Raw genomic sequence first — 25,547 nt, 5'->3', positions numbered from 1 at the left:
GTGGTCACTGTCAGAGCAGAACTGTCACTGTCTCCTGACGCAGAGTCCCTGCTGCCCTTCCACCAACTGAATCCCTCTGCTGGTCTATGCCAGGAAAGCCGCTTTTTCTACTGGACCTAAATGCCAGTAGTATTCCCACCCTCGGCCACCCTTCTGCAGGCCAGCAGTGGGGAGTGAGGCCACTTTCGATCCTGCCTCAGATGTCTGATGGGAGCAGGATGTTTTGTTTGAGCCAATATTCATCAAATAACTTTTTATTTATAATACTATTTAAGTCACAGAGTATTTATTTCAACTTTAATATATAGTTAAAACATGTATATTTTTATGTTAGCAAGATACTATTACAATGAGTACTAGGAGCTTAAAAAGAACCAGTAAAAACAGCTGCTTGAGCTGAGCCTTCTACCTACAGCGACGACATCTCAACAGCGCGGTAAGTGGTTTGAACCGAGCCGAATGTCTGTGCTCTCCGAGCGCGCTCAGAGCACTGGCTTCCACTCAGGTAAGGGTTTTAAATCTGAGCCTTTAGACTTTCTCAGCATGCTGAATTTTTATTACATGTAGTATATTCTGAACTAGTAATACTTATATTTGGTCCAAACTGTATTCTTTTAAAAATATTTTATATGATAAACCTTAGTTTATTAAAGAAACTAGTTTTATGAATTGTAGTTAACTCGGTAAGATTTGTGCAATGTAAATATTACCACAAAGACAAGCAAATTCTTTTTACTGTTTGGTTTCCCCGAAATTTCCCTCTCAAAGAAGAGCAGTATTCTATTGTAAGAAGTCTCTGGAGGTTGGAGTCATGTTAAAGTGGTTCTTTCGCATCCATAAGGTGACATTTCTTTGGATTTGGAGGCTCCTACAAAAGCACTCTGGCCTGGGTGACATGTGTATTTTTCTTTTTCTAGGGCTACTCTGGTATTTCCTGTTATATACAAAAAGGAATAAGTGGATAAAACCTGTTGATAACAACTAGACATCACACACGAACATTTCTTTCATGAGCCATGAACAATGACATCAGTCCTCTGCGTACATTAAGAAGCTCCTCTTCTTGCTAGAGCCGGGGGTGGAGGTGGAAATAAAAATCACACTTAGATTTTAAATTATCACTGGAAGACCACCAAATGGGGGGGGGGAGGCTATTACTTGGGTTTCTTTTTAAAACGATCCTTTTTGTAAAGATATTTTGTATCAGTGCTCATTCTATCCAATGCCTCTGCCCCCAGGATCTGTTCCTAGCTAGCTACAGAGTTCAGGGATCATCACTGATATTCTACATCAATTGAGAGAGCCAGTCTTTAAAACCCCAAATTGTTGAATTTCTTCTCTAGACAGAATTTCATTGACCGGTCTAGTCAGTCAGCTGGTTCGCTTCAAGCTAAGGTGGCTCAGCCACAAGCGCCTCCGCCAGTCCGGCACCGTGAGCGTTTACTGAAACTGGCAAGTACGTCACACGCATCTTTGTGTGCGGGCTACATTACAGGGTCCTAAGAAGGTCTGCCATCTCCGAGTCAGCACTGAAGATGACCTGCGCCCCCCTCAGGACTGCTTTTCCCCCACAGAGCAGCTGTCGGTCTAGCGGAGCTCAGGAAAGGCAACTACACTTCTATCCTCAAATCGAAGTAAAGGAAATCCTGTTGTCCCTGTGGCTCTGTCCTGACACACCTCCTGCAGAAGGCACAGCAGAGGTCCTCTGCAGGGCTCAGTGCTTGGACACAGGACAAAGAAATCATTCTTTGAGCTCATTTTAAAATCTGCAAACGGATATTCCTTTTTTCCTTAGGAGGGACTCATAGTAAAATACTAATAGAGGTGATTTTAGCAAGTTTGCTCCCACTATTCTAATTTAAATAATAAGAATCACTGGGCTGAAACTGTCTCTCAAACCAAAACAAAAGACAAGCCTGTGAAAGACTTGCCCCTCATTGGTGGCCGATCCACGTGAATCCCTGACCCAAGAGGGGACTCACCGTTTCCTTCAGGAGCCTGTCTTGGAGCATTTTCATGTTTTCTTTCATCGAACACATCTGTAAATACACATATCATCTATGAAATTTACTGTAAAACTTTCACAGCAAAGAGGTATTGTGAGAGATTATGTATAAACATTCAAAAGTTGGTACCTCAGATGTAAAAACAGTGTCTTCGTAATCAGTGTTGTAGAAGACATTTTTGTCCAGTGATGCTTTCAAAAGGTGAAGCCTAATGAAAGGAGTTACCTTTGCGGTTATCATTTTACACTGCATTGCGGTAATATAGCGATTATAGTTTGATTAAGGACGTCACACTAACCTCTGCTGTTCACTTTTTTGATAGGCGTTGAACTTCTGAAATGTCTTCTCCCAGAAATCCTTAATTTTAAAATACAAAAATTAACACTTGGATAATTACTATACTCCTAATTTAAACAACGTGGCTATATGCTAAGCATATTCTAGATATTACACACTCTCTTTCAGGGTTTTCCTCTTATTATCAAAGGCATTACTCAGCATAAGCTTCAGTCTATGTGTGTACATGCAATCTAAAACTATTTTCTAAAGAACAAAATTAACAGTTTTCCCAAGTGTAGCTCTTAAAAGCACAAACCACAAACTCCTTCTCCAAATCTTTTAAAGACTGTGAATCTTTTTCAAAATTTTCCAGCTCCTCTATGATGATGAATTGGAACTTGTCAAGTTTTTTGATCCTAGTAAAGAAACAAAATGAGATTATTTTTGTAAACTGTAGCATTCAGAAGTTTTCAAAAGAGGTTTTTATTACAGACCTATAGTCCTGAATCTGATGGTTCATTGTGTTCAGATGTTGTTGAGCTGTTTTCCAAGACTGCTTTGTAAAATAATCCATCACTTTCTGGCGGATCTGAAAAATACTAATATTTAACTTGAAAACTCTTTACAAAATAATCTAACCAAGACTATGTTACAAATTACAAACAAAGCCTTGATCATGCAAATGATTATGAAGAATTCAGAAAAGTGACAAATGAAAACCTAAACCCAGTGTTCATAAATAAATCCAGTGGAAGCGGCATCTGGTTCCAACAGGAAGGTTTTGACTAAGGGTTTAACTGATCACTGGTTTTGTAAAGACACCGAAGTCTACATTATTTACAAAAATGCTACTGATTATAATTCTCTTCAGGAACAAAGTCAAAAGTCACACTCAGAATTGTTACCATCTTCCATGAAAACCTGTTTGCTAGATGCAGCCAGACGCAGAACAAAATATATAAATCAGGGCTTTGCTGTTGAGATTAGTTTGACCTTTGATAATTAAAATGAAATATACAGAATCTTAGTTTTAGAGAGAAGAAAAAGATAAGAGATGGGGCTGGCGATAAAAGATATTTTTCTGCACAGGTTAACTAACAGCAGGCCAAGAACTATTCTAAACACAGGCATGTGAGGAAAAAGAGGTAGGTGGAGAAAACAATAATTAAAAATTGTTCTAGAAAGAATTTTTGCAAACATCACCTCACCGGAACCTTAGCCGCTAAGGCTCCGTAGGTGTGCAGACCTGGTGACAGAGAACGAGCGGGCTTGTATCCTTTCCTCGCTGTGAGGGCGCCCTCTCTACTTGTCATCTCCGTGCAATAAAAAGATGAGGCACGAAAAGAAAATCGTTCAGAAAAGAAGAAAAATCATGCCAAGAGTCCAAATGGTAAGCAAATTGAAAAGGGAAATAAGACAAAGAGAAAGGAGTCTAGAAAAAGAAAGAATATGGATAACGCACAGGTTTTAGAAGAGAAACCTGGCTCCGAAGACAAATTACTCCACTTTTCATCAGTCCGTGAGGACCGAGGGAGTTAAATGGGTGTTTTGTTGCCAAAGGATCAAATCCAGCTGACAGTCTCGTAGAAAGGTAGTATCTTATCATACTATCGGGTAGAAGTCATAATTTAAAGAATGGTAACTCACATGAAACTTCTTCCTAAATTCTGTGTTGAGGCTCTCGCACATCTCCCCTAGCTCGGCGATCTCACTTTCCCAGCTCTCCCCAGGGAGAGAAAATTCATTTGTTGATAATGGAGATACACTTCCAGATACTAAAAAAGGAAGATAATCAAGTAAAGTTAAAATATATATTATTACAAATTTAGTCTGAATCTAAACTTCATGAAGTTTAGAAGTCTCATGAAGCTGAGAACAAAGTCTTATTTTCAGATTCTGTGTGTGATCTAGGAATTATGACATAAAACACCTCCTATTTTTCAATTTAAAACTATTTTGATTTCTAAAAAATCCTCTTGGCAATGGTTACACTGGGATGCAACATTTTTGGACTGATCATTTTTCAACTATTTCTATGTTAATAACCCAATGTTTGGTGACATACTGATCAGTAAATTTATATTCTAGTAAAGCTTATATGTGGTAATCAATGATAGAATCATAAAGGAGATTTATGAGTACAAAACAGACCCTTACAACCGTATTTTTCACAGAAAGTGAACTTTAGGATAAAGCATTACCCTTATTAGACTTATCCAGAGTTCCCTTTACAGAGGGCATTTGTGTGTGTGTGTGTGTGTGTGTGTGTGTATCATTTGAGATCTAAGAAACCACCTTCCACAATAATTGCATTTTGTCAAAGTCATTTATTCTACCTACCTTTGTAAGTGTGATGATCTCTATCCTCAGTTTTAGATACTTTTTTGGGAAGCAAGTATATTCTCCTTTCCTCCTCTTCTTCCAACTCTATTTCATCAGCATTACTTAGATCATCTTCTATGTACATTCGTTTGCGACTAAGATGCTGTGTGGGACCTTAGATACAGTTAAAAAAAATGGTGCTACAATCTTGATTAAAAATACCAAATAATTTTCTTGCATTTATAAAAAAAAACCCACAAGCTTTCAATTATTTGTTTTTAGGCAATAGTGCGTTAAGTTCTCTTTTCCATTCGACTAACTAAACGGATAAATGTTATGTCTTAACTGATAATTCCCCACAGTAGTATTTCAGTGATGCTGTTTTTAAAGCAGGGCTAGGACTACAAACCTGACGTATGAGTAGAGCCACAAGGCAAGTCACACCATATCTGCTCTCTTTCTTCACTAGACAGGGATAGTGGAGATGCGGAATGACCTCCCTAAAACAGATATTAGAAATTGGAAAATTCTGTAAGTGCTCTTGTTTCACCCATGACCATGTTTCTCAAACCGTGAAGCCATGAATTGCAAATGTGGTCCGTTCCTTTTTCAGGTAGTTCTGTTTCTACCCCTTCCTCTGCATCTCACCACAACCACACATTGACGAAAAGCCTATGTCCATCTCAGTCCTACATTATAGCAATATGTTCAGCTGGTTTTTTCTTTCAACATTCTCCCAGTTTTCCATTCTTCCTTAGTAGGATTTCGATTTCTTTGAGTCAGGGAATGGGAAGCCACACAAAATAGAGTCAAAACTCTTTTCTCAACCTACTTTTCAACATCTTTTTTTAATCTAACCTGGCATTTTCCTGTACACAAGCTTCTCCATTGCAGTCAAATGAGTCCTTTTCCTCTTCCATGAAAATGCATGCCCACCCCAGTCACCTTCCTCTACTTATTAGGTGGGTCAGTACATACTGACCAAGCAGAGAAGGAACAGAAACCTATCTATTGAGGTGGAGGTCAAGCCCTCCCCAGGCTATAAAATTCTGTCTTACCTTTCTGTGTTTTCCAGGCTATTACAATATTTTTGAGATGGACTGATGGACTGCTACAGTGGCACAAAGCTCAGCCAAATTTCTATATAATCATGAAACCCTAAAGTCCCTGTTATAACTATGTAAGTCAGTGATTCAGCCGCTATATCCTACTTAAAACCTTACAACTTCTTATTTTAAAAATTTCAACTTTTTTTTCCAACATCAAACCATCCTTCATACTTTAAACATCAAATTTTCAGTAACAGTTAAAAATATTAAAATATAACTATTCTTAAAGAACAGTTATCTGATTTTTGTAAGAACAAACTTAGTTTAAATTGGATGGTTATACTACCCTTTAAACTGCTATTGCTTTATGCAGGATTTTCATTACTGTTTGCAAGTTCAACTTCCATCAACTTTTTTCTGAACTATAAATGCTTACATCTGAGTAGCTGTTACAATCATGTGTATCTTGTGTAAGTATCACGGAATTTATATTTTTTCTATTCACAACAGTATTATTAACTGGAGTATGCCTGGGCTATGAATGAACAAGACATATACAAACCCAAAGGAAATTAGAAAATTATTTAAAGCCAAAACACAACAATATGAAACCAAAACTACTTATGTTTTGAGGGAATAATTCATTTGCTACTAAAATTCAACACCCATTCACAATTAAAGGGTGAAAAAAATCCTTAGACAACTAAAACATTAATTTGATCAAAGTAGCCACCAAGAACTACAGAATAAGCATGCCTATTGGTACAGTTTCTAGTGAACATTGTCCCCAAGGTTATCATCACCTTAACAATAAAAAAAAAAAAAAAAAAAAAAAAAACCAAGTATAAGAACTGGAATGGAAAATGCAAAAGTTATCATGAGTAACTGTCTCTATGCAAAATCCAAGAGGGCCTAGGCAGGGAATTATGACAGAATTAGTCAAGGTAGTTGGAAATATAAAAATCAATAGTGTTTCTATGCAAAAGCAAAAGAAAAACCCAGAAAATTCAGCTTTTTTAATACAGCAAAAAGGAAGTCCATAAAACACAAGAATTAATCTATTTTCTCTGTGGAAGATTTGGCATAATTTTTTTGGAAATATCACCAAAATGTAGAGAGAAAAATATGTGGACATGAAAGCTTAGTATCGATCTTGGGAAATGGCAATCCCCTTAGACAAATTGAGAAATTTGCATGAGTGAGTACAGGGCCCAGAGCATGTGAAAGTACAAGGCGAAGGTGGTGAAGCTCCCAGGAGGCCCTGCTGAGGAGAGCCCGGGGGCCGCAGCACACAGAGCTCGCCCAGCCGCTGCTGCTGCCGGGGCTGGGCCCAGAGAAGCACTGCAGACGGCGGAGCCAGCAGGGCACTCAGGCATGATCTTGCACTAACTCACTACCCACGTGCAAAGAGAAATCTTAGAAAGACTGAAAACCTAAAAGTTGAAATGAATCAAAACTAATACTTTTAACCAGGAAGGAACATGACAGTAGCTGAGGGATTTGTTGAGCACAAAGACTGGTCAATTTTATGGTCTCATTTTTTTGTCCTATGGAAGTTTTTTATTTAAGTGAAAAGATAACATACTGGAAAAAGAATGTTTGCATTGTATATAACCAATACAGAATTAATATCTAAAATATTTTAAGAACTCCTACAAATTTATAAGAAAAATCAGATGATACAAAAAAAAAATTAAAAGGCAATTCACCAACCTGTCAAAAAACATGAAATTCTGATGCTGTTTATCAGTAAAATGCAGAGTAAAGTTCCTCACTACACTTACAGATTGGCAAAAAGAGAACCATCTGGTAACAGCCGGTTAAAACTGTAGAGAAATGGGAGGGTCACCAGTGCTGGAGAGTGCAAGCTGACAGAACTAATTAGATAACAAATTTCTGATATCTAAGAGTCAACAGTAAATGGGAAACAAATGGCCAGTAAGTATGTGACAATTAAAATTCCAACTAGCACTGAGCAGCATAAAAGAAAGTGGGCAGGGGATTATCTAGGTTTTGAGATTTCAAGATGGAGTACTGAGGGGAGGAAGGAATCAGGGCAACCAAGGATGGCAGAGCATTACTGACAAAGGATGCTGGGATGGTGATCTCGTGGGGAAGTGGTATTCAAACTGTGGGCTGTAGAAATTGAGTCTTGCAAAGGTGCCTTGGGGTTGACTGGGGAGGGAGGCCGAGGAGTCTAGGCTGCAGACCTCCTGTCTGCTTTAAACAGCAGAGCTCCATTCCCATCAGTTTGGTGCATTGGTGCTTTCATGAGAGATAATGTTAGAAACATGCTCTGTGAGGACTAATGGCTAACCAGAATAAAAGGCCCTTAAAACCCGGTAGGAATACAAACATTCAATTACAAATGGTAGGACAGAAATTTGGTGTTATCAGAGGTTTTAGATCGTGGCTGTAGGTGTACTGAACTCTCACTAACTCCATCTCTGTGCACAGAAGTTAGCACATATCAAGAGAAGAATGTATTTGGGTATTTACTACGTGTCAGGTATTAACGCTTAAATAATCAGACTGATTTTTCACAGCCCCACTGTGCAGATGAGAAAACTGAGGTGCGGAGGGATTCATTAACTTGTAAAATGTGACACAGTTAGCAAAGAGCGGAGCCAGGATTTGAATGCCAATCTGTTTGACTCACAACTCTCCTGCTCTACCCAGTTACAGTAAATTATATTATCTTGGTAGTCAGTTCTGTAACTTGATTACTGCTTTAAAATTCCCTAATTTAAGCCATTTATACAACCCAAGCCAAGAAAAAGGGCGGGGGGTGGAGGCGGGGTGGGGTCTGTAAAGTGGCACCGAAGTCTCCACAACAGCAAACTTCTTTGTAGGCACCGGTGTTAGCTGCCCTCCCTCGCGTGGACCGTAACTGCTTCCTGTCTTTAATGTCTTTTTACAACCCTGTGCACACCTACATATTGAGAAAAAATGGTATATACATATATAAGGAATTTTTCCTGTATCATTACATTTGTCAATATTCATTCAGTCACTATGTGATTTGGACGTACAAAGTGAGTAGCGCCTCTAGGGAGGCGAGCCCTCCTACCCCAGTACCAGCAGCACTCAGTGCTTCCCACACTGGCAGGTCCTTCATCCCGCACAGCCCCTTACTAGTCTCGGGTTCATGGAGGCTATTTTACTCATCAGTAGGTTACTCCTCTCCCTCAGACCAAACCATGAGCCTTACGTTAGGTGGATAATCAATGTATATTTGATTAAGATTAGAAGGAAATGATTTACCTCCTTCAGATATATCTGATAAGGAAAAAAATAATGTATATTCTTACCAACAAGAAGGATCGTGGAATTGGCGAGCAACTTTCTCTTGCACATAAATTTTTGTCACTGTTTTTAGGTGACTTTTTTGCACCTCCAACTCCATATTTACTGCTTAAGGATTCAGGGGATGAAGTTTTTGGAGAAGGTGATAGGGAGTTTGTTATACGGTCATAATCCTGAGTAAAGTTCCTTTCTCTTATTTTCTCTATACCTGCGTTGCCTCACAAAACACAAAAAGCAGATGGCAAGTATTATCACTGGTGACTGCTTCAGAAATAATACGATTACATTCTAATAAAATAATTAACCAAATCTTCAAATCTTATCTATATAAATAGATAATAAATCAAGACCAATTTTGTAAGACTCTGAAAAATACTATAGTTCAAATTAATATGTAATCATAAGAACTTTCAAAAGCTCAAACAAAAATATCTGTGGTATGAGCTTCTCTGTGAAGATAAACCTAAGTATTGTCTTGAGTATTTTGACATCATAGCCAATAGTCACATAGTAAAGCCACAGAATTTTCTGGTTGGAGATGGCTTGGGAAATAATCTTATCTCAATCCTTCATATATAGCTGAGCAAATTCATGGCCAAAATAAGTCTTGGTATTAATGAATTCTCAGACAGTTTTCAGGTCGAATAAGGGCATGTGCATCTGTCTTCCAGTGTGTGGTTATCTGACATGACAGTGGTCCTGAGCACTATGGAAATATTCTAGAAAAGAACAAAATACTACTCTGGAGGAAGTATATGTTAACTTATTCAAATCCTATATTTTAACTGAAAAGATAGATACTTGGAAATGTTTTAAAATATCTTTAAAGGGAAGTGAAAAAGATAAAAGTACAAACATAGTTTCTGTGCTAGAAAAGTGTGTGATGTATGTGTTTGTGTGTACTATACACCAGAGCTCCCCAAAATATAAATATTTGTCAGTTATTTTTAAATAAAAGCAAACCTCAAATCATGAAGATAACCTACCATGGGTCCACAGAATGACCATGATATTCTTTAGAGACTTTGGTCAATGAAATATCAAAAAGAGGAAGGAGAAATCCCCATCGTTATTTTCACGTTATTAAATATATTTGGGGATTAAAAATCTAAAAGTTTATTCAGCACATTATAATTTGTAAATATACATTAAATATTTTCCACATTGAAGCTTTTGATCTTTAACATCCTATCATGAAAGGCATGAGTGTCACAAGGACACTGTCCTGATGTCTACTTTGCAAAGACCAAGTTACCAGCATTAACTAGCTCAAAAAATGAGGTTTTAACTACCTATAATTTTGAAGGGCATGTTTAAGATTAATCTTTAAACTGTATTTTCACACAATTAGAATCATAATAGAAACTTATTGAACATTTAAAAGAAAAAAATGATACTGACATCTCATTACTTCTATAGATGATGGGCTCCCAGATAGGGATATAGGAGATAAGTCAAGGCTATTATCTCTTAAAGCATCTTTTAGGAGAGATGAATTTTTCCATTCTTTTGATATATTCTTTTGTGTTTCAGCAGAGAAGATGTTCTGCTGTTTCTTTGGCAGCTTCATGGTTTTGCTTCTGGAATGGATATTCTCCTCCTAAAGGTATTGATAACTTTAAAATCATACTTGAATACAGATAAGTTACACTTAGGCATATAAAACAAATTATGCTGAAATACCAAATATCTTCTATTACTATTTACAGGCATAACAGGAGCCTCAACATGAGTAGTGAGGGACTTTCTAATATATTAGAAGACCTATGGCAAATTCACAGGAAAAAATACATGGACTATAATAGCATAAGAAATACCAAAATGCTGTAAGGAGAAAATTATAATCAGAAAGAGTTCCTGGATTTCATGGCACCTGACATGCTTGGGAGTTGTAAAATAAGATGGTGAAGGAAGACCTACAAAGTCCAGGGGCGACTCCGGACAGAGCCCAAGAGGCGGAGAGGCAGGGATCTCCCTGGGTCTGTGCGCTGGCGCCGCGAGCCCGCCATGGGTCCCGTTAGGGAGTCACAGGCTATCCCATCCGTTTCAGCTCTGGGAACACGCCAGGGGACAGGGACAAGGAGTGTGGAGAGGTATTCTGATGCACTATTTCACTGTATGGAGATTTTCAGGGTTTTTCTTTGAAGAGGGATAAAAGGAGAGGTGGCTTGGGAAACAAACAGCTATATGTATAGGAATTCAAAGTAAGAAGTGATAGAAAATGTGGAGATAAGTCACAAAGTCCTTAAGGTCTTCCAAGTAAAGGACAGCAAGGCTATGAACAAGGGGAGGTGGAAGTGTACTGATGTGACGTTAGCATAGTGGAATAGTCAGAGACCTACCTTTAGTGCTAGACTCTTTGGGTTCACAACTTTGTTTTACCACCTCCTACTTGTGTGACCTTGGGCAAGTTCCTTTATCTCTCTGAGCCCTGATTTCTCATTTGTAAAATGTGATGTCAATACGAGTACTAATCATGTATGGTACTTGAGAGATTTTAAGATGTTAAGGTACTTGGCATAGCACCTGGCATACTGTAAGCACTGGATTGTTATTGTTTTGTTTTTTTGCTTTCTACTTTGTTAAAAAAGCTTTCAAGCACAGATAGCTAGGCATACATATATTAACTTTCAGGACAGAAACCAGGCATGGACACAGGTTGGGCAGCATATAGGAAGAACCTCAGGTCCACTCAAGAGAAAGATTCACTGCTTCCCAACAGTCTGTACTTTCTTGAAGTAAAATTTTGGAAAGATCAAGCACCTCTCTAATTCAAAGATATTATCTTCAAGTTATCATTTTCCTAGAGTCAAACATCTGTTTTATAACACTAATGCCAACTTCTCACAAATTTACATATTGCCTGAACATCAATTTTCAGTCTATAAAATTTCTCATATAGAAAGTTTAATCTCAAGATGTGACAAATTTTGACATTTCTGCAAAAATATATTGTGTAGTATTTTCACAGGCTTTTCAGAAATTTTTTTCTGATTTGTATCTATTTACCTTTACTAGCAATTTCTCTTTAAATGAATGTGAAAATTCTTGTTCACTCTCTGATTCTGAATTTGAGAGATCTTTGTAATTTTTTTTGGTTTTTGCTGCTCTTCGTGGAAGTCTGGTTCTCCCATCTGGAACTGTCTCCTCTACCTTTTTGGTGATGCTTTTGTTGGGTGTCTTTAGGAGAAAAATTTCTCAATTATTAGGTCAGTATTTGAGATATAAGAAATATAAGCTATTTTCTATAAAACTGGCACTGTGACAAGAAATATATAAAATATTTGTAGGAATGAAAAAGACTCCTGATTAACATTTTTGAATGATGGGATTTTATCTTTCCATCCAATTATCTTCTCTATTACCTTTTTTTAATCCCTGTCATTAAAGCTCTGGGAGGCCTGGTATATATTACCTAACTTACATAAAAAAGAGAAGGAGAGGAAAAAAAAGAAACAGAGATATAAAAAGTTCCTATAACTCCAGAATAAAATAGACCTAAAACAGGCCAACATGATCCAAAAAGGTAGAAGGTAGGAGGATGCATGCAAAGTCTCGAACAATTATGGAAAAACAAGCAACAAATAAGGATAAAATTCTGAGATGAAAAATGAAGTTTTTTACATGACAGAAGAAAAATAATATTAAAGTGATGTTGGAACACAAACTTCTTGGCTTTACCACTTTAGATCTTGGTTGTCCCCTTTCCAAAGACGGTTCTGCAATTCGAGAAAATGAGTTTTCAAATAGATATGAACTGGAATTAAAATTTATTAGAATATTTTTGCATGGAAGTTAAAATCATAACAAGAATATATCTTTAAACTCATTCAAAAATTTAAATTTCAAGATTATTTGAGGCTACATTGACATTGATAACTTATTAATGTTTGGTAGGATATGAATCACCAATTTCCTTTCTCCTCCTTTACATCCTGAAATTTTTAAACATGCAAGAGAATACATCAGTTACAATGAATACCTACATGCATCTACCACTCAGTCTAAGAGCTGGATGATGAAGAGCGATGTGTTTATTTATGTGTACTTATGAGCATCTCTATGATGCTCAATACCCCTCTGCCCAAAGGGAAGTTTTCATTATATCGAATTGTTTCTCATTCACTTGGTCTTAAAAAAGAAAGTTTTACTTCACAGATATGTATCCTTAAACAATATAGTGAGCTCTATAAAACAGTACCATCTCGTATGTAATACTGTATCGTTTGCTTTATTTTTCACCATGGTTCCTAAGATGCATCCATATTACTGAGCATAGCTTCAGTTTCTATTCCCTTTTTTGCCTTTCAAACACAATCAACTTTCTAAATATTCTCTGAAGCCTAAGAAACTACCCACACCAAGGAAGCAATGAAGTTGTGGGAGGAAGGTCTTGCAGTCCTGGCAAGAAGCCAGCCTCTACACACTGACTGGCAGTTACTCAGCTATTCAAACAAAACTTCACTCAGAAGTTCAATTTTGGAAGTACTTACTGATGACAGTATTCTCACCCTGAATGGTCTCCTCAAAAATCTCTGATTATCTACTTTCTGCTACAAGTGACTGTAAACTCCCTGAGATCATGTGAATCTTCTGTTTCCCTTTGGCTTATTAGAAAATGCTGCTTCGAAGTCCGGACACGTGACCAGACGCAGTGCGTCTTTCAACATCTTCCCCCAAGTCTGATCTGTGTTCCAACTACCCCAACACTACAATCCCTGCACTAAAACATGATGCTCTTTCACACTTGTCTCTTTTATAGGTGATAACACTGTTGCTTCTCTCCCACATGTATGTGATAGGCCTTATCTGTTTTCAAGATTCAACCTCATTTATGAACACATACCAAATTTCACTTCCATATTTCTATTTTTAATCTATTTAAGTCATCACCTGCTCCCTCTGACATATGCACAAAGGTTACTATTGGTTATTTTTATCCTGAACTAAATGCCGATTTCCTTAAAATACATATTGATTTAAAAGTTCAGAGTTATGTTGTCTTCTTTTAAAAATGGACTATATGAAATCTTTGTGTTTTAGCAAACAATCCAGGAAAATGGTCATTAGGTCTAGCTAAAAACCCATGCCTCAAACTCTTATCCAACTACTTCAAGAGAGTCACTAGACAAAGCAGAAGCCGTATGCTGGGAAGATAACCTGTGGGGCACCTAGGTGGCTCAGTTGGTTAAGTGACAGCCTTCAGCTCAGGTCATGATCCTCTCATGTTCTCTCTCTCTTTCTCACTCTCTCTCTCAAATAAATAAATAAAATCTTAAAAAGAAAAATCTGTGGAAGGTATTTCTGCAAGAAAATTGTTTTCCTTACAATCTATCTTTATATGCATTCTATGTGGATTCTTAAAAAGGATATGTGTGGGTGTGAGAGGGAATGGGATGTCCAAGATTTGATTTTTGCTTAGAGTGTTGGTTTTATGAGTACTTAATAATATGTCATTCACAATAATTGCTAAATTACTGAATAACAACAGTAGGCCATGAGTAGACAAATGAGAAGATGCATGAACCAAAAAATATGACAGTTATATTTTGCGTCTCTAAGATTCTGGTAAAAAAAAGTAATTTATATAGAACCATATTACTAAAAATGAGAAAACAAAAAGCAAAATGACTAGTATTGTGGAGTATTTGCTCTGTTCTATTTACAAGGCTGTGTAGTTGCAAACACTAACTACATATGCAAATATACTTACAACCAACAAAGCATTTCATGTACTTGATATGGTATATCATTTGCAACATTTCTCTAAAAAGTGATTTCTTACTTGATTTCCCACTTTTAGGTTTCTTCATGTTTTTATTTCTGCTATAGTCTATTAGTTGTGGTTTTGACTTTGGTTCCTTTAGCCAGCTGACATCAGTCTTGCTGTCATCACATCTGTATTCTGTGTCAGTATCACTAAAGAGATTTTTCTTTTTAGAATTTGTTACAATCTACAAAAAAAAAAAAAAAAAGAATCCTTGTAATAGATGAAGAAATGTGTCTCAGATTATGCTATGTAAGGTAAGTTAAGCCAAAACAAAACAAAACCAAAAGCCAATCTGAAGCAACAGAAAAACTAACTTCTTAATTTTTTGGTATACTAATCTACCTGGCATTAAGGAAAACATATCTAGAAATTCACTCAGAAATCCAGAGCAGAGACTGGGATTCATATTTTGTTAAAACTGCTTACTCCTACAGAGACATAAGCCAATGTCATCAAAGAAAGTGAAGCTGTCATATCTTCTATTCCTAGATGATTACAAATAGCTCAGAGACCATACCAAAGTCATAGCGGGCAGGTGGATAATCCCACAGAGGGGGAAAGATTCCAAATGATTTTGTTTTCTAGATCTGTGATCATCTTTGGCATTGGAGAATTATTTTTAAAATACTGCTGTTAATAGGCAATTAGGATATAACTTACTCTTTTATCTTTTGTTTTGAGAGAAGTTTCAAGTTCATCATGATTCCTTAAACCTATCCTTAAACAAAAATATTCATAAATTTTAATTAACTTTAGTTATTAAAGTAACATATATATATTATACATATACATATATACATATACATATTATAACATATACATATATAAAGTAACATATATAACATATTAAGGTAACATATACTGGATAGTTAGACATTACTAATTCACTATATAATTCTGGTCAAGTTGCTTATGTTCTCTGACCTCAGTCAATTATAAAAATAACAAGGTCAGATGAAAGGACTAAGTTCTTTCAGCTTTATCATCTAAGAGACACAACTAATATTAAAAGTACACAGAATCTGCACATTAATTTTAGAAGCAAAGGTTGAAATATTAGAAATATAATGGAGGTAATCATGGCAGTAGCATTTTTTATTCATTCTTCTCATATGTTAAATACTCTCAGACAAAGTGGGAGGAAATATTGAAGACAAAGAACAATTGAGAAGTTTATTTTAATTTGATCCATCTAATTATAATAAAAGCACCTACAGTTTTATTGAATTATCCACACAGGCTTCTGTAGCTGTAGCTTGAAATTCCTGGATCTATATTGTGAATAAACATTAAATACTTCTTCTTAGTGTTGAAATAAGGTAAATAAAAATTAAAATTATAGTTTCTATAAGTTTCATAAGATGCAGCCATAAAATTAAGTTTACTAAAATATTTTTATATTTAAGAAGAAAGCTAATACCATAAAATATACTAAAAAAATAAATAGGAGTAATTATTTTTAAATTTCTTGTATCCAGAAGGAAAGTTATTTTCTTGATGTAGTAGTATGAGTCCCATCCCCATGCCCCAATTACCAATTTTTCCTCTACTTTAGTCCAGAGGATTTGAAAGGAAACCAAATATACCTAAAATGGTGCCAAATAAATCTTAAAATATTTTAAACTCTTTCAAAGCAAATCTACAAGAGAATGGAAACCAAAAAACATACACTGTAATAACTATATGGCAAATACAAAATAAATACTAAATACAAAATACTGATTTCTAGCTTACTCCAAGTTTTATAATAGGCTCATCAGCTCCATTCAAATTAAAATTGTAAACATCATTCCTGTAAAAATGAAGAGAAATATTAACTCCGTTATATAATTAATACATTTTCTTCAAATATGAATAAAACTAAGATCTATGAAAAATTACTTACAACGGGCATTCAGAAGTAACATTAACAAAAGTAGTCTTCAGTTGTCTATAACTTTTTTTCTGAACCTTTTCCTAAATACAAAAGAAGTTTATATTACATTCAAACTTGTACACTAGTATACTTGGCAAACAAACAACATATCAATTATATTTTCTTATATTTTCTACTTGTTTCTATTCATGTTTTACATCTGTAACCATTTCTTTAATGTAAACTGAAAAAAGTATTACAACATCCAGACCAATAAAAATTTTGAAGACTTTAAGTACTAAGAACATAATTGGAAGTACTGTAAATTAAATATAAAATATAAGGTTCTCACATCTTTATTTGCACTGACACTCCTGTACATAGGTAAACGCTATCCTATAAGCTGAACCTTAGTGATTTTAGAAACACAAAACAAGCATGTTTCTTTTTTTCCTGGACTCATTTGCTTTAAAGTCTTAGACAGAAAAACTTTGTGGAGGAGACTAAGGTTTATGTAAAATCACTATTAGTATTACTAAATGATTGATTAGTGAACAGAGATACTCTGAAGTCTAATAAGTTGGAAATACTAAAACTATTCATTTTAGTTGTTACTCATATTAAGTTTTATTCTGTATTTTGGTTGTTTTATATATAACTATTTGTATTTTTTCAAAAAGTTTATCCCTTAATATATTACTCCTCTGATCACTGATCTCAGTTATCCTTTCCAGTAGGATTTTTACCAGCATTTACATACACCTGTTCAATACACTACTGTGTACTAGCCTGCGCTAGGTATTAGAGAAGACACAAAAAATAAGCCAAAATATTAAAAAGGATATGAAAGGAAGCAAAAGCGTTATACAGGACACAAAGATGATTCTAAACAACCCATGCTAACAGAGACAAAGGAGGGATAAAAACTGCAACAGCGAGTGAAATCTCGAACAATGGTACAAAGAAATCAGTGTGTAGATTCAGAATTCTTGCCCATTTGGATTTTGAGTCAGGACACCTTGGAAGTTTTTTTTAAAAAAGGCAGACTTTGAAGCAAGACTCGCAAGGAGGAATCAAGTCTTGACGAGCAGAAGAGTGCGAAAGCACGCGGACTCAGTTCAAAGTGCTTTCTGAAGAGGGGAAGAAAGAGAATCAACACTTGGAAAGACACTCGAGGTAAGCTCAAGTTCTTCTTCTTCAGCTAAAGGAGACACGCATAGGGAGCTAATACTAGGAAATAAAGGCAGACTTTCACAAGCTGGCCTGAGTCTCCACTTCATAAGCAACAGAGACCAAAGAAGGGATTTTGCACAACGGATTGGTGTGACTGAAGCTGTGTGCTTTAGAAAGAAAAAAGCTCCTTCTGAACAGGATAGGTCGGCAAGAGAAACGCTAGACACAAAAGAATCACATAAAGGCTACTGCAATAATCCAGGGACTGGAAATTAGAACTCAAACTAGGAAAAAGGAGTTGCATAGGCAGCAAAGGGGATATTTAAGAAGACTGTATAGACGGTGAACCTCAAAACTTGAAATTAAATGCACAGAAAGTAATTGTGAGGAGTAAATCAAAGATATTGGTATTTTAATCCTAAATAAATGCTAATTTTTTAAACAAAAAACAGAAATTTAGGAAGGATCTTATTGTCAGAAGAGATGGGATTAGCTATGAAAATAGAGATTTATTGAATCAGGTACCAAAAAATGAAAACATCACACTCACATATGGAAAAGAAACATTTTTTTGTTTTGTTTTGAAAAGTTGAACAGAAAGAGGACTATTTTGAGTAATTGCCATTAAACTTGTCAGTTGTTTAATTCATTTATCAATATGCTACAAACACTAATTCCATCCCATCCTGCGATTCCATTTTATGTTTACAGTCAAATATCATTTAGAGTTTGACTATACACTTGGGGTAGTTAAATAAATGAAACCTACCTTACTGAGCTGTAGATCAGATTTGTTTGAAAAGCCACTATAAGAAAGGTTTTGCCAAAATTAAAAAAGAAATTCAGTATCAGAATGTTCTTCATAAAAGTCATTTTATATAACGTAAAACTTCTGGGTCACTAAGTTTACATTCAATACGCTATAAAAAAACTGAAATGTGCAGCACTAGCCAGGTAATTTTGCAACTTTACTTGTAGTAAATAGCAACACTGACTGTTAATGAAAAGCTGAATCATTCATGCAGTAGGAGGTGCCAAGCAATTGGAAATGAATGGTTCTGCCAGGAGAGTAATTGTTTTGTGTCTTATCATAGGGCCAGAATTAATTTAAATATGAATTAACCACCAATCAACCTGTAAAGAAACATTTCTAATAACAACTAACCTTCAGAAAGACTGTAAACAAAAAAATACGTATTTACTATATAAAAATAACTTCTCAGCTCATTTAAATTTCATGTTTCATTAAGCAATATATTTAAATATATTTAGTTTTACTCATCACTAGGCTCAATAAATAAAATCTTAAAATGTTTATATCCCAAAGATTTATTTATGAAATGGTATGCTGTATCAATACAGTATTTTTGATATTTTATAAAATGTAATAATCACCTACTACAAAGACTAATTTCAAATTTAGTTCCCTTCCTGTATAATTTAAATAGCTACTATTTTTAAAAGTAAATAACTAGGGACACCTGGGTGGCTCAGTTGGTTAAGTCGATGTTCAGCTCAGGTCTTGATCCCAGGGTCCTGGGATCGAGTCCCGCACAGGGCTCCTTGCTCAGCAGGGAGCCTGCTTCTGCCTGCCTCTCTGCCTGCTTGTGTGTACTCTCTTTCTCTCTCTGGCAAATAAATAAAATCTTTTAAAAAAAATTAATTAAAAAAAGTGCAAATAACTAGTGTTTTCTGCTGGAAAATTGTATTACTTGAACATGCTCAAAACTTACCTTCTTAAAATTGAGTAAAATAATTTAGTTGTATCAGGCAGAAAAATGTTTATTTCTAAAATATACGACCATACCTGTCGATCAAAGACTCCTTGAATTTTCTTGTAGACTTTATATCTTCCTTTGGTTTATACCTCTTATTAATTTGGTTTATCAAGGATTCTGCTGCATCAGTAAAGCCTTTCTCTTTTGAGTTTTCTCTCTGAAACAATTTATAAGTTACTTTAAAACTCTACCAGTAATCCTTCAAAGGAAAATAAAGGAACATTTAAGAAAAATCTGGTTCTATATATAACTACAAAGAGAAATAAAAGAGGTAAGAAATTATTTAGTAAGTCTGTTAGGCATTCAAAAACACAGGATAAGACTTAACAGTTTAAAAAAAAAAAAGACTTAACAGTTTACACATGGGCAGAATGTTCTGTACAGATCCAAATTAGTTTCTATCCATGGAAAAATAAATTTTATTAAAAACTGAAGAAAACTAAAATCGGGTTCTTTGAAAAGATCAATAAAATCAATACATCTCTTGCCAAGTTAGCTAAGGAAAAAAAAAAGCGAGAGGGAAAAAAGGATAGAAATTACTACTATTAGAAATGAAATAGAGGCTGTCACTCTTAAGGACATTAAAAGGATAATAAAGGAATATTATGAACAACTCTTTGGCCACAAATTTGATAACCTAAATCAGATGGGCCAGGTCCTTGCAAGGTAAAATCTACCAGATGTCATACAAGCAGAAATAGATCATCTGAATAGGCTTATTATCTATTAAAGAAAATGAATCAATAATTAATAACCTTCTAAAACAGCAAGCACCAGGCCCCAGATGGGTTTCCTGGTGAGTTCTACCAAATACTTAAGGAGGAATCATACCAATTTTCCACAATTACCCAAGAGATAGAAGCAGAGGGAATACTTCCTAACTCATTAAATGAAGCTGGTATCATCTTCATGCAAAATCAAAGACAATACAAGAAAGGAAACAGACCTTACACTATCTCTCAAGAACATAGATACAAAAACCAACAAAATATTAGCAAATTGTATTCAATAATGTATAAAAAGAATTATATACAATTAAATGGTATTTATTCAAGATATGCAAGTCTGATTCAACATTTGAAAATCAATTATAATGTATCATACCAATAGCCTTAAAAAAATCATATAATCTTATCAATAGATATAAGAGAAGCATTTGAAAAAACCCAGTATCTTTTCATGATAATAATTCTCAGAAAACTAGGAATAGAGGGGGATGTCTTCCACTTGATAAAGAATATCTTCCAAAAAAACCAAAAAAACAAAATTAGAGCTAACATCATACTTAATGGAGAAAAGCTACATATTTTCCCACCAAGATCTGAAATAAGGGAAAGATGCCTGCTCTCACCACTTCTATTCCACATCAAACTGGAAGTCCTATGAATGCAGTAAGACAAGAGAAGGAAATAAATGGTATCCAGAATGGGAAGAAATAAAACTATCTTTGTTTGCAGATAACATCATTGTCTATGTAGAAAAAAAATCTCAAAAAATTAACAAAAATACTCCTGGAACTAAAAAGCAATTTTTAAAAAAGATTTTAGTTATCATTTATTTGACAGACAGAGATCACAAGTAGGCAGAGAGGCAGGTAGAGAGAGAGGAAGGGAAGCAGGCTCCCTGCTGAGCAGAGAGCCTGATGTGGGGCTTGATCCCAGGACCCTAGGATCATGACCTGAGCTGAAGGCAGAGGCTTTAACCCACTGAGCCACCCAGCCACCCCCTAAAAAGCAATTGTGATAGCACTGCTGAAGGATACGAGGTTAATATCCAAAAGTTGGCTGCTTCCTCATAAGCTAGTAATGAAAAACGAGTTTAAAATTACATTCCATTTACATTAGTACTCCTTAAAATGATTTATATGCTTAGGTATAAATCTAACAAAACATGTACAAGATCTACACATAACTAATGAAGAAAATCAGGGTCTCAATAAATGGAAGGAAATTCCATGTTCATGGGTAGGAAGCTCAATATTGCCAAGATGTCAGTTCTTCCCAGCTTGATCTAGAGATTCAATGTAATCCTAATCAAAATCCCAGCAAGTTATTTTGTGAATATCAACAAAATGATTCTATAGTGGAAGCAAGACACCAAGAATGGCCAATATAGTATTGAAGAACAAAGCTGGAAGCTTGACACTAGCATACTTTAAGACTTACTATAAAGATACAATGATCAGTGTAGAATGCTATTGGTGAAATAGACAAATCAAGTAATAGAACCAAACAGAGAGCAAACTGAAAGCCCAGAAATACCCTCATATACACAGTCAACTGATCTTTGGCAAACAAGCAAAGACAATGCAATGGATAAATTTGTCTTTCCAACAAACGATGATGGAATAACTGGACATCCACATGCTAAAAACCAAAAACCAAAAATGAATCTAGACCCAGAACTTACACCCTTCACAAAAATTAACTCAAAGGGGATCATAAGCCTAAAAGTAATATGCAAACTATAAAACTCCTAGAAGATAACAGAGGAGAAAATCTAGATTGACCTTGGGTTCGGCAATGCCTTTTTAGGTATGAACCAAAAGCACAATCTACGAAAGACAAAACCGAGACGCAGAATTTCATTAAAATTAAAAACTTGTGATCTGTAAAAGACACTGTTTCAAAAGTAAAGAGACAAGCCACAGACAGAAAGAAACTATTTGTAAAACACATATCTGATAAAGGCCTTGTATAGGCCTACTGCAGAAATACGGCGGGTCTGGTTCTAGAACACAGTGACAAAGCAAATGCATTAAAGTGAGTCAAACGAACTTGGTTTCCCAGCGCATATGAAAGTTACGCGTACTCTACACCGTAGTCTATTAAATACATAATGGCATTATGCCTTTTAAAAAAGTACATATCTTAATTAAAAAATACTTTAATGCTAAAAAATGCTAATCATCTGAGTTTTCAGCCAATAGCACTCTTTTTGCTGGCAGAGGGTCTTGCCTCAAAGTTGATGCCTGCTGACTGATTAGGGTTGTGATTGTTGAAGGCCGGGGTGGCTGTGGCAACGTCTAACCATAAGAAAACAATGAAATCTGCCACATTGACTGCCACTTCCTTTCATGAACGATTTCTGCACAGCATGCAATGCTGTTTGATAACACTTTACCCACAGCAGAACGTCTTTTAAAACTGAAGTCAGGTCTCTCAAACCCTGCCTATGCTTTATCAACTAAATTCAATTAATAGCCTAAATTCGTTTTTGTCAATCTTCACAGCATCTCTACCATGAGTAGATTCTTTTTTTTTTTTAATTTTTTATTTCTTTTCAGTGTATTCATTGTTTTTGCACCACACCCAGTGCTCCATGCAATCTGTGCCCTCCGTAATACCCATCACCTGGTTCCCCCAACCTCCCACCCCCACCCCTTCAAAACCCTCAGATTGTTTTTCAGAGTCCATAGTCCATGAGTAGATTCTATCTCAACAAACCATGGTCTTTGCTCATCCATAAGAAGCAACTCCTCATCCATTAAAGTTTCATCATGAGATCGCAGCAATTCAGTCCCATCTTCAGGCTCCACTTATAATTCTAGATCACCTGCTATTTCCACAACATCTCCAGTTACTTCCTCTACTAAAGTCTTGAACCCATCAAAGTCATCCATGAGGGTTGGAACCAACTCTTCCACACTCCTGCTAATGTTGATATTTTGACCTCTTTCCATGAATCACTGATGTTCTTTTTTGCGGGGTGGGGGAAGGGAAAGAGAATCCTAAGTAAGGCTCCACACCCACTGTGAAACAACACGGGGCTCGACCTCAAGACCCTCAGATCATACCTGAGCCAAAATCAAAGAGTCGGATACTTAACCAACTGAGTTACCAGGGTGTCCCATTCACAAATGTTCTTAATGGCATCTAGAATGGTGAATCCAAACTAAATCCTTGGTTTGCCTAGATATATCAGAGGGATCACTATCTGTGGCAACTAGAGTCTTATGAAATGTATTTCTTTAATAGTAAGACCTAAAAGTAGAAATTACCCTTTGATCCTTGGGCTGCAGAATGGATGTTATGTTTAGGAGGTATGAAAACATTAACTTGGGGCACCTGAGTGGCTCAGTGGTTTAAGGCCTCTGCCTTTGGCTCAGGTCATGATCCCAGGGCCCTGGGATCGAGCCCCAAGTTGGGCTCTCTACTCAGCGGGGAGCCTGCTTCCCCTTCTATCTCTCTCTCTGCAAACCTCTCTGCCTGCTTGTGATCTCTGTCAAACAAATAAATAAAAAATCTTTTAAAAAAGAAAAACAAAACATTAATTTCATTGTATATCTTCATCAAAGCTCTTGAATGACCAGGTGTACTGTCAATGAGAAGTACTATTTTAAAAGGAATCTTCTTTTCTGAGCAGGCCTCAACAGTGGGCTTAAAATATTCAGCAAACCATGTTGTAAGCAGATGTGCTGTCACACAGGCATTGCAGTTTCATTTACAAAGTACAGGCAGAGTAGATTGAGCATAACTGTTAAGGGCCCTAGGAGCACTGGCTCTAACTTAGTCACTGGATGCATTAGCCTAACAAGAGAGTCAGCCTGTCCTTTGAAGCTCTGATGCCAGGCACGGACTTATCTCTAGCTATGAAAGTCATGGATGGCATCTTTCCCCAACATACGGCTATCTTGCCTACACTGAAAATTCCTCAGTGTAGCCACCTTCATTTATGATCTTAGCGAGATCTTCTGGATAACTTGCTACTTCACCTTGCATTTTTACATTACAGAGACGGCTTCTTTCCCTAAACTACATGAACCATTCCCCGCTAGCCTCAGACTTTTCTTCCGAAGCTTCTTTACCTCTCTCAGCCTTCATAAAATTGAAGAGAGTTAGGGCCTTGCTCTTAAGTGGGCTTTGGCTTAAGAGAATTTTGTGGCTGGTTTGAGCTTCTATCCAGGCCACTCAAACTTATGAGATCACTCCAGATCTCATAAAGGTGTTTCACAAGAGGACAAGCTTTTTGCTTATATCAGCTTTCTGCATGCCTGCCTCATTAAGCTTAATCATTTTTAGCCTTTGACCTAAAGTGAGAGACGTGTGACTCTCCCCTTCACTTGAGCACTTAGAGGCCCCTGTAAAGTTATTAACTGGCCTAATCTCAATGTTGTTACGTCCCTGAGAACCAGGAGGCCTGATGACAGGGAGAGAGATGGGGGAACTGCGGGGTGGTGGAACAGTCAGAAAACACACATTTATTAAGTTCGCCATCCTATCTGGGTGCGGTCATAGTGCCTCAAAACAATTACGAGAATAAAATCAAAGAACACTGATTACTGGTCACCATAAGTAATATAATAATAATGAAAAACTTTGAAATATTATGAAAATTACCAAAATGTGGCAGAGACATAAAGTCAGCAAATATTGGTGGAAAAAATAGCACCAATCCACTTGCCCAACACAGGGCTGCCCAAAACCATCAATTCATAAAAAATGCAGTATCTGGGGTGCCTGGGTGGCTCAGTGGGTTAAAGCCTCTGCCTTCGGCCTAGGTCATGATCCCAGGGTCCTGGGATCGAGCCCTGAATCGGGCTCTCCGCTCGGCAACAAGCCTGCTTCCCTTCCTTTCTCTCTGCCTGCCTCTCTGCCTACTTGTGATCTCAGTCAAATAAATAAATAAAATCTTTTAAAAAAATGCAGTATCTGTGAAGGGCAATAAAGCATGGCATGCCTGTATCTAAGTTAGACAAAGAACTGTTAATATTCAACAATAACAAAGAACCCAGTTAAAAAGTGAGCAAAAGATTGGAAGAGACAACTCACCAAAGACATACAGATGGTAAATAAAAATATAGAAGGCTGCTCAGATGTGTAGGTCATTAGGGAGCTGCAAATTAAAATGAGATACCACCAAGCACATATAACAGTAGCTAAGCTCCAAGACACTGACAACACCCGGTATTGGCAAGGATTAGATCAACAGGAATTTTCTCATCTGTTGCTCAGAATGCAAAAATGGTACAGCCATCTTTTCCATTTTCAGAAGACGGGCAGTTTCTTA

General features: G+C 36.3%; 1 protein-coding gene across 5 annotated transcripts in view; it reads right to left on the bottom strand.

The window, feature by feature from the left end:
• Positions 1 to 256: 256 nt before the first annotated feature.
• SYCP2 (synaptonemal complex protein 2) overlaps positions 257 to 25,547 on the bottom strand; it is a 72,530-nt gene continuing 47,239 nt past the window's right edge. For 2 of the 5 annotated variants that reach the window (XM_059132658.1, XM_059132662.1), the window contains 20 exons: positions 19,568 to 19,695; positions 18,530 to 18,566; positions 16,618 to 16,688; positions 16,467 to 16,524; positions 15,948 to 16,003; positions 15,393 to 15,450; positions 14,748 to 14,916; positions 12,644 to 12,681; positions 11,972 to 12,142; positions 10,364 to 10,562; positions 8,968 to 9,179; positions 5,017 to 5,107; positions 4,626 to 4,781; positions 3,933 to 4,060; positions 2,780 to 2,874; positions 2,602 to 2,701; positions 2,305 to 2,363; positions 2,136 to 2,214; positions 1,983 to 2,039; positions 257 to 1,066 (listed from right to left, as the gene is read on the bottom strand). In XM_059132658.1, coding sequence (XP_058988641.1) covers positions 989 to 1,066; positions 1,983 to 2,039; positions 2,136 to 2,214; positions 2,305 to 2,363; positions 2,602 to 2,701; positions 2,780 to 2,874; positions 3,933 to 4,060; positions 4,626 to 4,781; positions 5,017 to 5,107; positions 8,968 to 9,179; positions 10,364 to 10,562; positions 11,972 to 12,142; positions 12,644 to 12,681; positions 14,748 to 14,916; positions 15,393 to 15,450; positions 15,948 to 16,003; positions 16,467 to 16,524; positions 16,618 to 16,688; positions 18,530 to 18,566; positions 19,568 to 19,695 — 2,040 coding nt within the window. In that variant the 3' untranslated portion in view covers positions 257 to 988. The remainder of the gene's footprint in view (positions 1,067 to 1,982; positions 2,040 to 2,135; positions 2,215 to 2,304; positions 2,364 to 2,601; positions 2,702 to 2,779; positions 2,875 to 3,932; positions 4,061 to 4,625; positions 4,782 to 5,016; positions 5,108 to 8,967; positions 9,180 to 10,363; positions 10,563 to 11,971; positions 12,143 to 12,643; positions 12,682 to 14,747; positions 14,917 to 15,392; positions 15,451 to 15,947; positions 16,004 to 16,466; positions 16,525 to 16,617; positions 16,689 to 18,529; positions 18,567 to 19,567; positions 19,696 to 25,547) is intronic. The other 3 variants (XM_059132660.1, XM_059132659.1, XM_059132661.1) reach the window with 3 other exon arrangements.

This window comes from Mustela lutreola, chromosome 9, assembly GCF_030435805.1.
Source record: "Mustela lutreola isolate mMusLut2 chromosome 9, mMusLut2.pri, whole genome shotgun sequence".
Classification (NCBI taxonomy): domain Eukaryota; kingdom Metazoa; phylum Chordata; class Mammalia; order Carnivora; family Mustelidae; genus Mustela; species Mustela lutreola.
This window is presented reverse-complemented; position numbering and strand designations above follow the sequence as displayed.